The following is a 13,366-nucleotide window of genomic DNA, read 5'->3' on the forward strand; positions in this document are numbered from 1 at the left end:
CCCCGGAGGCCGACGGCGGCCCCTGTGAGTGAGGGACTGAGCTTCGTCCATGTTGCCCGCATGTCCGGCTGCAGCGCAGTGTAGACGTCCAGGCGCAGGGCAGGGGCAGCGGGCGGGGCCCTGCAGGCGGGCTCACTAGCTCCACCCTCTCTGCTGGCGAGGCTCCCAAAGCCTGGCCCATCTGCGGCCTTGACCTGCTATTGAAGTCAACATCTATGCCTGGCCCACATGTGGCTCGGCGGATAGGGCGTCGGCCTTCGGACTGAAGGGTCCTGGGTTCTATTCCGGTCAAGGGCACATACCTTGGTTGCAGGCTCCTCCCCGGCCCCAATACTGGTTGGGGCTCGTGCAGGAGGCAACCAATTGATGTGTTTCTGTCACATGGATGTTTCTGTCTGTCCTTCTCCCTTCCACTCTCCCTAAAAATTAATGGAGGACTACCCTCAGGTGAGGGTTAACAACACAGAACAATAGTTAACATCTAGCCCGGCTGCTGCCTTAGTGGTCAGAGCGTCGGCCCAAACACCAGGGTCATGGCTTCCCTTCCCGGCCAAGGGCACGGACCTGGGTGGCAGGTTCGATCCCTGGTCCCGGTTGGGGTGCAGGTGAGAGGCAACCAATCACTGTGTCTCTCTCACCTCTTTCTCTCTCTCTCTCTCTCTCTCTCTCTCTCTTTTTCTCTCCCCCTCTCTCCCTCCTTCCCTTTCACTCTCTCTAAAAATCAATGGAAACATATCCTTGGTTGAGGATTAACAACCACAACAAATGAGCCAAGGACGTGAACAGATGTCTCTCCACAGAAGACACCCAAATGGCCAACAAGCACTCGGGGAGCGCTCAGCGCCCCGCCCGCAGGAAGCACAGTCTGAGCACAGCGAGCTCGGCCCCGCGCCCCAGGAGAGGGACTGGGGAGAACAGAGCAGTGCACGCGGGAGGGGAGGGGAGAAGCCGGGGCCTCCTGCACGGTGGGTGGGAACGTAAAATGGTGAGGCAGGACGGGGCTTCCTCAAACAGTTACACACAGGGTTTTCCTCGACGCAGTAATTCCACTCCTGGGTAGACACCGCAGGAGAAGCAGACACCTAAAGAGATGTTTGCACGGCCTCGTTCCCAGCAGCCAGGAGGTGGAGGCTGCCCGGGGTCCACTGGCAGGGGGGTCCATCCACACAGTGAGGTACGATTTGGCCTTAAAAAGGAAGGGCAGCCCTAACCGGTGTGGCTCAATGGATAGAGTGTCGGCCTGCGGACTCAAGGGTCCCAGGTTCGATTCCGGTCAAGGGCATGTACCTCGGTTGCGGGCACATCCCCAGTGGGGAGTGTGTAGGAGGCAGCTGATCGATGTTTCTCTCTCATCGATGTTTCTAACTCTCTATCCCTCTCCCTTCCTCTCTGTAAAAAATCAATAAAATATATATTTTTTTTAAAAAAGGAAGGGCATTCTGTCCCAGGCCACGGGGTGGCTGAGGACATGACTCTGGATGACATCAGCCCGGCCCAGCGGACAAGCACTGCGCAGCCCCAGAGAGCGGCTGGAGGGTGGGGGTGAGGGGTGGCCCTGGGTGAACGGAGGGCAGTGCCCCCTGAGTGACCCACAGGCGAGATCTTTAGGAAGCTCCACTACTGTCCAGTATTTGAAAACACACACACACACACACACACACACACACACACACACACACACACACACTCCGCACGCACGCACATGCACTCACACACGCACGCACACACACACGCACGCACACGCACGTGCACGCACACACGCACACCAGCCCTGTTGAAACAGAACAAAGCAAACCCCTGCGTACAGAGGTGCCCCGGCGACACAGCCTGGCAGCCGCTGCTGAGAGGCATGGCTGCACGTGGGCGAGTCTCCAGGACAGAGGAACACGCTCCCTGACACGGGTCCCGGTCCGACATTAATGCAGAGTTAGAAACGCGTCCGCAGCCACGAAATAAAGGTGCCACAGGCTCCCTGCTGGTGTGGATTCTCCTGCCGCAATCTGTGCGACCCTGAGCTATTCCTCGCTTCCAGCTGCTCAAAAAGGAGACAGCGATTCCCAGTTTATTTCCCAAATGCCCCCAAAGGAGCCTTAATCCCCAGGCCGCCAGCCCAGCGAAGGCCGAGCCAGGGCCTGACGTCGGCTGGTGCGGGAAGCTCTGCAAAGGCATTCTTTGGTCCTCGTGCAATTCATTTCTTTCAGAAAAGGACATGGGAAGAAAGGTTTCGCGTCCAGGCTTTGGGCCTTTGATCACTTGGTGAACGGGGTCTGCGGGCCTCTAGCGTCTCAGGGAGACAAAGGCGCCAGCAGGGCCTGCGTCAGAACAAAACCCAGAGGCCAGGCAGTGTGGCCCTGGGAAAGGCCCTCGGCTCGGGCCGCCCTGCCCTTTGATCTCTCCCGAGGCCCCGGCTGCCTGGTCAGGGGGTTTGACACCACAGGCCCAGGCAGGGGCAGGTCAGGAACAGGATGGGGGAGGGATCTCAGGAGCGGCCCAGCTGGGCCCATTGTGGGAGCCGCCCACACTTGGGCGGATCTGACCTTGCCAGCCGGAGCCAATGGTTCCGCGGCAGTGAAGACAAGGCCAGCCCTACCCCGGGCTTCTCTGTGCAGCAGACCTGTGCCCCTCAAACCCAGGCTCTCCCCACAAATACTGAGACCTCGCCAGCCGAGTCCCACGGTCGGCAACTTCCCTCGGACCAGCCAGGCTCCGTGTGACGCAGCCGTGTGCCCCGCGGGTCTGTGTCCCCATCTCACAAACACAGCGGCATCTCCTCACGCCAGTGACTGTTCTTCCGAAGTAGCTGGTTAAGAGAAGGCAGACCCCAGGCACGAGGCGGAGGGGGAGGGGCGACGACCGGGAAGGAACGGCGCCTCCATCGAGAGCTGAGTCCTAGGCTGCAGGTTCCCAGGACAAGACGCGTCTGATGAGACGCAGTGGCATTGGCGGCAGGAGCAAGCCCCTCCCCTGAAGGCCGGGCTGTGTGATGGTCTAGACCAGTGGTCGGCAAACTGTGGCTCTCGAGCCACATGCAGTTCTTTGGCCCCTTGAGTGTGGCTCTTCCACAAAATACCACGTGCGGGCACACACGTACAGTGCGATTGAAACTTCGTGGCCTGTGCGCAGAAGTCGGTATTTTGTGGAAGAGCCACACTCAAGGGGCCAAAGAGCCACATGTGGCTCACGAGCCGCAGTTTGCCGACCACTGGTCTAGACTCTAGGATGAAAGTGCTGCCACACGCAGGCGAGAGCAGGTTCTGTGCCAGGTGTTTGCTTGCTTGCTGCCAGCCAGAGCTCGCTCAGGGTTGAAGTAACATTTGCTGGTGAAAACCACTTCCGTTCTCCCCAGCGGCGGCAGGGCGCTGGGCAACTTACTCAAGCTCGCCAGTCCTCATACTAAAAACAATAGGCTATGATTCTATCTCCCCACCTCTATCTTGGGCTAAAAATGTGTTCCATTTACTTTTTTAACCAGAAAAAAAATGGAGAAAGGAAAATGCCTAATTGAGAGTTGCTGGCCCCTGTGTGAACACGTGTAGACATTCATCTCTGTAATCAGAATCTGGGCAACGGATGCAGGGATGTTCAGGGAGGTGGGAGGTTTGACAGACATACGTGTACATGCATGCATATGTGTGAATGCGCGTGTGAGTGCATGGATGTGTGACTGCGTGCATATGTGTGCACATGTGCACGTGCATGCGCGTGTACATGAGTGTGAGTGCATGCATGTGTGCACATGTGTGTAAGTGCATTGTGTGAGTGTGTGTGCATGAGTGTGTGTGCACACACGTGTTGCGATAGAACGGTTTATCCACGGGGAAAAGAGACCATAGTGTCACCATCTCAGGGTCCTTCCCGAGCTGCCTGGGATCTTGCTGGGGCCACAGGACGGTGCCCTCCAGGCACGGCTGGGAAACGCTGGTCAGAGAATTGAGACAAGCCCTCCCGCAGGCCCCTGGTTTGCGCTGGTGCGGCCCTGTCAGCACCGACCCCGTGAGGGTGAGCGCTGGCTTCGAGGGAGACACCCCGTTTGTCCAGGAGATGCCCGCACATCTCCCCTGGCACGGAAGCGGGTGCAGAGCTTTGCAGGAAATAAGTGGTTTAGTGTGACGATCTCGCCACCAAAGGTCTGTGACTCTAGAATGTTCCTGCAAATACAGCTCATAACAGGGATGGTTTGGGCAGAACCTGAAGGCCGCTCTGAGCCGCTGCAGCTCTAGGGGACCGAGGCCGCCTGTGCCTGCTCTGCAATGCTCCCCAGCGCCCCCTGTGCGCCAACCCCAGTGCCCACCCCACGGACACCGGAGACAAAGGAGGAGCTCAGGAATCACGGCGCTCGCTGCAAACAGCTTCACACAACTCAGAAAAGGGACAACACGGCTCAGCTTCCCAGGCCTCTGGGAGTGCAGCACCAGGTTGCCATAGCAACGCATCCCGCTCCAAGTCCCCGCTAAGCGGAGCCTTACCTTTGGCCATCTTGTTGAGAACCATGTCGATCAGGATGTAGGTGCCGCTCCTGCCCGCGCCATCGCTGTTGACAGAAGGAGAGAGGTGAGAACGCCACCTGTCCTGGTCCCCCCCACACCAGCCAAGCCAACATCAGCAACTTCCTCCTGTGCTTGGGGGGGAGGGGAGGGCTCTGAGGGGAAATGGGGGAGGAGGAATCACAGGGTGGGAGGGGGAGGACAAAGAGCAGAAGGAGGAGGAGGAGGAGGAAGAGGAGGGAGAGGAGAGGGGAGGAGGAGAATGAAGAAGAAGAGAAGGAGGGGGAGGAGGAGGAGGAGAAAAGGAAGGAAGGGAGGGAGGGAGGAAAAGGAAAAGGTAAAGGAAAGGAAAGAAAAGAAAGAAAGAAAAGAAAGAAAAGGAAGAACGAAAAGCCAACAAAACCAAGTTATTCCAGCAAAACCCCAAATTGCTTTGGTTAACCTAAATTCTAGTTGGGGTAAGTATTCTTCATTCTTTCAGTAAAGAGCCAAGGCCAGGGGTGGGAAAACTACTGCCCACACAGAAAAGTAAGCAAGCAGTGGCATAAGCTCCGCTCACGAGACCTTCTGTCACTCTGAGGCCCTCAGTGTGGCCTCACTAACAAGTCTCTAATAAGCACACCATTCCTCAAGTTTCATCCAGTGAAAGGAGAAATTTCGGTAAATATTTAATTTTATCAGTGTTTTTCTTTAGAGGGGGAGAGGGGGAAGGAAGCAGGAAGCGACGTGGATTAGCCAATGTGCCTGTGTAGATTCGTTCCTCAAAGAGGGGGTAAATTTTGTCTAGAAGAACCAATAAAGGGTCAGGCAATGCATTTGTGTGCAGGGCGAATGCCCTGAGCTCTGACACAGCCTCGAGGCAGATGCCGGTCCTGGCATCAGGTGGGGTGGTGGCCCCACCGCACATGACACCGGGGCTCCTGGCAGAGGGGGACAGCCCCTCGTCCTCCTCACATTTCCGCTCACCCCCTCCTCACCCCCAGCAACTATCAGACAATTTACACCCGGACCAGGCGGGAACATGTTTGAATGGTGCCTCACAACAGCACACGGAGGAACATGGGATGCCAGACCCCACCCTCTCCTCTCAGGCCACGCGGGACCACTCCTGTCCCAGGCATGTGCCACCCTGAGCGGCTTCAAACGCAGGATTTACATGGATACTCCTGGCAAAACCAAGGCGACTTTAAGGAAAAGACCTGAGGAGTTCCATGACTAAAGGAGAAATCACGTTCTTGGTCTCGGGTTAGAATGGCAGGATCCCAGGAGTCACCGTGAGCCGGAAGCAAGGCCCACTGCGTTTGGCTTTGACGTGTTTCCTCAAACAAATGGTTGAAAAAGCTGCGGCTGGGAAGGTGACTCTTCCCCCTGCACTCCCCCCGGCCTCCCTCCAGGGACCTTCCTGCCGGGTCTGCTCACTTCTCTTCTACACAAACTTCACATGAGTGTGTTAGATCAACCACCAACCCTCCAACCAACGCTGCCTGGCTCGGGCCACGTGGGTAAAGTGGTCCCTTCTTGGCTTTGAGGAAACCAGATTGTCTCTGCTCTCTTCCTCTCCTCCCAGACCAACAGAGACCCAGACACAGACAGAAAGACACAGAGACACACAGGCTCACACAGACACACACAAACACATGCACAGACCCACACACACAGACTCACACACAGACACACACAGACATACACACACACACAGACACATAGACACACAGAGACTCACAGACATACACAGACACACACAGACACTCACAGACACAAACAGACACTTGCAGACACACATAGACACACACAGACACAGACACTCACAGACACACATAGACACACACAGACACACAGACACACACAGACACTCACAGACACACATAGACACACATAGACACAACACTCACAGACACACAGACATGCACAGACACTCACAGACACAGATACTCACAGACACACACAGACACTCACAGACACACAGACACACACAGACACTCACAGACACACACACTCATAGACACACACAGACACAGATACACACAGACACACAGATACACACAGACACACACAGACATACATATGCAAGACACACAGACACACACACACAGACACAGGCATGCACAGAAATAGACACATGCATCACGCATCATGCACACACACACACATGCACACACAGGTCTTGACAGGCGTGGTGTTTGATGCTGAGACGCGTCTCCTGGCGGAAAGGCGCCTCCAAGGTCATTGCAGGAAGTGGTGTGGCTCCCGCCGAGGCAGGTGGCTGCATCCTCCCAGCTCTCACCAGTGGGCATGGCCTGCAGAAGGGCCCGAGCCTAGAATTTCCACCTAAAGGCCGGGCTCACGCCGGGAGCCGCAGTGGACACTCCTGTGCCATCACAGGTTCTGTCCTGCTCACAACCGCCCTGTGCTCCTCACGTTGGCACCAGGTTCCAGCTCGGCCAAGACAGTGCGACAGATCAGAAACGCCGCCCCCGGATGCCATGTGGTGGCTCCACGGGGGTTAAGAAAACCCGGTGGCGACAGACTAGTGCCCAGCTCAGTGGCTCGCCACGTGTGCGCACACGGTATTGGCCCCCACGGCACGGCTGCACGGAGCTGAGGGCGGCTCATCTCTCTCTGGTCTCGTGACCTGCACCAGGTGGACGTGACTGTGGAGCCACCAGAAAGCTCGACCCTGTCTTTGCAGTTGGTTGGGGAGTAGCAGACGCTGGGTAACCCACGAGAAAGGTTGTACTTGCCTGCAGTGAACAATTATTGGACAAGAGCGGCCTTTGTAGCACTTGTTTACTTTTCTGAAATAAAAAGAGACAGGAATCACAGTTACGCACTGCGACGTCTCCGCCGCGTTAGCCAAACCACCACTAAACCAAAGCAAACACACCGCAGCTGGGACGCCCGTCTGCGGCAGCTTGAAGAAATCGAAATCACACACACATTTTCAAAGGTTTCTTTTTCTTTTCAATATTCAGTGATAAACAGCTTTAGAAACCGTCAAACAGTTCTTGCACGTTCCCTTGTTCCTTTCCCCTTTACACGCATGAACTCAAGGCCTCAGGTCGAGGGGCAGCAGCGCCGCCACCGGGCCCCTTTCTCTCGTTCCTACAGTTAATCGCACCTTTTTAAAAACTGTGATGGGTGCCCAGACTCCTCCCTGAATGTGTGAGTTCTGTAATATCTGCTCAAAATCCCTTACAATCTAGACATCATGTCGGAATGGAACACTATTATTCTGTCTCCGACAGCGCCTTACAGGGACCCTTTGGAAATGTGGCTCTGAAAGGGTGTCTAATGATGGAGAAACGGCAACTGCATTCAAGACAAGCCTTCCCTGTAGAGAGCCCCTGGGACGGCACATGGGCATTTCTTTAATAAACTGTCAGCTGAATCCAGGGCGGTAGGCATCTTGGATACGCATCTTGCCAAAAAGGCAGAAGTGTTCTTAGCTTGACCTTCATTTCTGCCCAGGTGCGTGGGAGTGGGTTTTATTATGTAAATCCAGCCAAGCACCAGGAATGAATAGGACTCGGGCCCATCTAAGAATGCACATAATCTCCTTTGTCTTGACCTTTGGTGAAACTTCCTGGTATTTGGGGTATAAAATAAACACGCTGGGTGCTGGGTCCCTGTCTCTCCATCAGAAGAGGGCAGCAGTCCCACCCGGCCCCAGCTTTTTCCTTCCATCTCTGTGTCTGTCTCTTTCTTTCATTTTCTCAATCTCCAGCCGCCCCTACTCAGGAACCGGACCGCTCTCTAGCCGCGCTGGACGCGGAAAAGAGAGAACCCTCCATGCTTCCCATTTCAATAAATTTGGGGATGTTTGGAAACAACTTCATTGTGCAGATTTTAGGTCAGAATTTATGAAAATCAACAATAACCATAGATTGAGATTTTATAACTACATCAAGACAGAGGCTCATCTGAAATTCACTGTGCAAACTCCAAAATTGTTTAAGCCAGTGAGACAAGCCAGCCTGTTTAGAAAGGGCATGAAACTGCTCAGTGGATGGCTCTGAATGAAGAAAAAGAGAAAAGAGGCGGGTCTGGGTCCTGGAAGGAACGGTGAGGGTGTGTCTGGAACTTGTACCGCAGGGGACGTGAGGCAAAGGTGGAAAAGAATAACCGGCCAGTCTTGTTCCTCGTCCTGAAACGGGAAAGTGTCACGCTTCTTTGCTTGCTGGCTCAGGGAGAAACAGTGGCTCCGTTGAGTGGGCGTCGTCCCTGCACCGGAAGATTGCCAGCTCGATTCCCGGTCAGGGCACATGCCTGGGTTGTGGGTTTGATCCCAACTAGGGGACGTAGGGGATGTACAGGAGGCAGCCAATTGATGGTTCTCTTTCACAACACATTGATCTCTCTCTCTCCCCCTCTCTTTTCCTCTCTCTCTAAAAATCAATAAAAGTTTTAATCAACTGGCTGCTCTGGTACAAACCCAACAAGCTGAGAGGACAGGATCGGGGGACGGCGGGTGACCGGTTCATGACAAAACCTTGGTTAACCTTGTGCAGCCTGAGCATCGTGCTGTGTTTTCCTGCTTCCTTTAGGGAGTGAACAGACGGGGTACTTCTCAGGGAGGCTGACAGCCCTGAACGCACAAGATGCGCCCTGCACAGGCCATGCACCCACCCACTCTGGGCAGTTTGGGACTTGGCTGCTGCCTCTGAACACGCTGTTTAAAGCTGCAGGCCCTCCAAAGGTGGCCTAACAATGAGGAGCCTCAGGAACGCAGGTCAACAAGCTGCCCAGTGTCCCCAGGGCCACATCTCCATTTCTGCCGGAACCTCCTTGCTCTGGGTGTACGTTGCAATGTTACCTCGGGAGTGGTGGGGAAGTCAAGGTGAAGGCATTAAAACCCGCAGCGCACGGGAGCCAGATGCCTTAGGGCAGTGATGGCGAACCTATGACACGCGAACTCATTTTTTTGGTTGATTTTTCTTTGTTAAATGACATTTAAATATATAAAATAAATATCAAAAATATAAGTTTTTTTCCTATGGTTGCAAATATCAAAAAATTTCTATATGTGACACGGCACCAGAGTTAAGTTAGGGTTTTTCAAAATGCTGACACGCCGAGCTCAAAAGTTTCGCCATCACTGCCTTAGGGTCTTGGCCCCTTGAGAGTAAAGCAGGTGGAAAGGAGATCCACTCACTTCTCCTGAACCTCCCATTTTTTACTCTAGATGCAAAGGCAACGTGAGCATCACCGCTAGCAAACCGATGCCAGACCTTGTACCCCAAGGGTGAGTACGTGTGTTTGTGCAGGTGTGTGCCCGTATACAAGCACGTTTGTCCACCCAGGCGTGTGCATGTTTGCAAATGGGCGCACACACGTCTGCGCGACACACATGATTGTGCACACACAAGTCTGTGCTTGCACACACATGTGTATGCATGTGCACACACATGTGCAGGCCTGTGCACATGCACACACACATGTATCCATTCATGTGTGCATGTTTGTCCACCATTCTCATGTGCATTTGTGCATGTGCGTGTTGGTACATGTGTTGTATTTGTACATGTATGTGCATGCACTGTGCCTGTGTGCGTGTGCAGAATCAAGCAAGCTCAGTGGTTGGGCACAATTAGGTGGCACTATTTCTACAGGTCTTTAATGTTCAAACAGAAGGTTTTACTGGACATTTCTCTGTCTCTGGCTGTTTCCCTTTCCCTTCTCAGCTGCTGGCTCAGCTGTACACCCTCCTTCGCTCCATAGACCAGGCCCATTTGTAAGGACTACACTCAACATTTCCACGGTCACACACTAGTCAGTCACAGGCTTTGGTCATTTTTTCTGATGGGCCCAAGCACAAAACATGGACACTGAAAAAAGAAATAAATAAACCAGATGTCCTTCCTTAAACTGGGGGTTCAGAAAACGTGGGTGTGGGGTGTCGCTGCACAGCGCCCCTTTACGGCTGGTCAGCACATTGGCAAAACGTAGCCAGAAAACCTCCCTGGCTCCCGGGGCTCAACGTGCTCTCCCGTCTTCGCTTTGTGATACACTTGAGGTGTTTCCGCCAACGCGTGCTGGCTGCCCGCTCAGCAGCACCTCGGAAGGTCTCATTGTAATTGTAACATCCCTCCAGCCGCCCGTGCTAAGCCTATCGACAAAGGGCCAGGAGACGCCAGTGCAAGTACAAGGTGCTGCTACGCTGTGGAATTTTATTGACAAAGAATCAGGTGCTTGGTTTATTATGAAGTAAAACACCACAACAGAAGAGCAACAACATCGCGCAGTCAACAGAAGCGTTCATCTGGTCGACCCAAGACAAGGCAGAGTATCTGCCAAGACGAGCCACGTGAGGCCGCCTCCTTTTACGCCATCAGAACCAAGTGTCAGGGAGCGAGGCCGCACATGGAGACACAGGAGGGCTTCTCGGAGGAAGGGTTAGTGATACAAACCAACCCTCGGTCCCTGAGCGGCAAGGAACAGCAAGCAAGGTCAGAGGTCGTTAGAGGCTCAGAAAGGGTCCCCGCACTGCCCTGCAGTAGAGTCACAGTTTCCAATGATCACTTTTGTGACTATGCAACTGGGCTCATATTACTAGCTGCAACGCCACAAAAATGACACCGGCCACCGCTAATGAGCTGGCAAAGTAAGGGTTTGTCCAGTTTACAGCGAGCAGCGTGAGGGAGCGCACGTGCCGGAGAGAAGGGAGAGGTGTCAGAGCCAAGCCCTCGCCTGTGAAGCCACTGACCTCTGAGCCGAGCAGCTTCCCTCTAAGGTGCAAATATGCCCCTCTGGGCTCCAGAGGTACTCAGTGACACCTCGCAGTACCTGCCTGGCGCCCTGGCGTGAGCTGCCTGCTATTCCCGGGAAGGGAGCACCTTGCTGGTGGGGGTGGCCAGAGTCTCCAGCCGCCTTCCGGAGCCTGGGATGTGGGTGCTGTTTACTAATCTGCACAGAGAATCACACAGCCTCCATTGGGTGTGGGCCAACACCCCGAGGGTGCGCTTGGTCACACCGATCTTCTGGTGCCTACGGATGGCGACCTCGGCGGGCCTGTGGTGCAGACAACGAGGCCAGCCCGGGCAGCTTTCCATTCTCACGAGGCTTCAAAACTGTGTGTGGGCGTGTGCTCCCTTCCACGTGACCAACTCCTGCTCAAGCCTGAGCACCCAGCACCAGAGAGAGGGAATTTGGAGAGTCCAATCTTTCAGTCTTCCTTCCTGACAGAAAGTGCAGACGGTGGGCTGTGTGGTTAATTCCATATGTAGACACGGACACAGAAATAGGCCCATATGCACATATGAACACACAGGACGGACACACAGGTGATGAGAGTGGGCTCCCCTCTCTGCAGCCACACCCACCCGCCAGGATTGTCCGCTGTCTGAGGACCCCAGGTAAGATTTTGGATAGCCTGTCTTTAGACATAAGTCCCTGTTAAGAAGATGTCTGTGATGGCTGGGGAGGAAGGCTGCGTGGCCACCGTGTCAGTGTTTGGGGCTCGCAGTGTCCCGCCCCCGCAGGAGGGGACGGGGCAGCGGTCGCTGGGTGCACCTGTGGCCATGCTTACGAGGAAACGCACATCTCGCCTCCAGCTCTCACATGCTACAGGGTCCAAAGAGCTAGTCACAGGAAGAAATTTATTTTTCCAAAGTGGACTAAAAGGCAAGAGAAATAGTAACACCAGAACCTAAGAATCTGTTAACACACGAATCAAGGAATCTGGGTGTAGCCTGAGGCTGGGAAGCCATCCGGGACTGTGTGATGCCGGCCACACCCTCTTCCTGGTCAGTTATCTGACTTCCTTAGGAGGCAGGAGGCCAGCGGATGAGCACCTGAGGTTCTGCAAACCTGTGGACTTAGTGACCGATGGTGCTCAACCTCATCTCCCCTGTCGTTGTTGTTCATTTACCACCGTTACAGAGCCAACGCTCACCTATTCTTGTCATCACATTTGATGCACAAGGAACCTTTGTCTTAAATTTTGCTTTTTTTTTTGCATCGTCAACATCTTCCTGCCGGAGGGATGGAACCTCACATTCCTCCCAGCGGTTCAATTAGTGCACATTCAAGCAAGACAGCCCACTGGGTGACTAGAGCATGAACAAAAGCCTGGATGTTTTAAAACTGTCAGTTTCAAAATTGCACTGAAAACACACAGTCACGTGCTGACGGTACCCCAGCGTCCCGCCAAGGCGACCCATTTTAGAACCCGGGCCCACGCTTGCTTGCGAAGCTGTCAGATCCAACCAGACAAGTGTCCACACTAAGAGGCGGGCTTTATGCCCGAGAGCCTGAGGTGGAGACTCCGGGGCCGCCGTCGCGTGGAGGAGGAGCATGCGCGCAGCCGGGAGCAGGGCTGACGAGACCACAGTGACTGTGACAGTGGGGCACCAGGCACCGGAGGGTCGCTTTGCAAATTATAGAACTGTCTGACCACAATGCTGTACACACGAAACTAACAAAAACAGCACTGAATGTCAGCTGTAATTAAGAAACCACCGCCCGGCCGGCGTGGCTCAGTGGTTCAGCATCAACCTATGAATTAGGAGCTTATGTTTCAATTCCTGGTCAGGGCACGTGCCCGGGTTGTGGGCTCGATCCCCAGTGTGGGGCGTGCAGGAGGCAGCCCATCAATGATTCTCTCTCATCACTGATGTTTCCATCTCTCTCCCTCTCCCTCCCTCTCTGAAATCAATAAAAAGATTAAATAAACAAAATTCTAAAAAAAAACCCTAAAAAACAGAAAAACCATTTTCCCCTACAATTCTAAGATACCAAGTCCCCCCTCACGATTTCACACCTGAGATAAGAAAGCCTCTTGTAATTAATAGACTTAACATAATCCTTCCTCTGCCGTCTCTCCTACATAAAATGCACTTATAATCTGTGCGTATCAAACGGAGGGTCCGCCTCACAGCGGGCGG

At 54.1% G+C, this 13,366-nt stretch overlaps 1 protein-coding gene across 1 annotated transcript in view; it reads right to left on the reverse strand.

The window, feature by feature from the left end:
- The window catches only part of PTPRN2 (protein tyrosine phosphatase, receptor type, N polypeptide 2), a 496,295-nt gene that overhangs the window by 6,371 nt on the left and 476,558 nt on the right, over nucleotides 1–13,366 (reverse strand). The window contains exons 21-22 of the mRNA XM_005861191.2: nucleotides 7,226–7,279; nucleotides 4,467–4,531 (exon numbers count right to left, since the gene is read on the reverse strand). Coding sequence (XP_005861253.1) covers nucleotides 4,467–4,531; nucleotides 7,226–7,279 — 119 coding nt within the window. The remainder of the gene's footprint in view (nucleotides 1–4,466; nucleotides 4,532–7,225; nucleotides 7,280–13,366) is intronic.

Source organism: Myotis brandtii, unplaced genomic scaffold (assembly GCF_000412655.1).
Source record: "Myotis brandtii unplaced genomic scaffold, ASM41265v1 scaffold145, whole genome shotgun sequence".
Lineage (NCBI taxonomy): Eukaryota > Metazoa > Chordata > Mammalia > Chiroptera > Vespertilionidae > Myotis > Myotis brandtii.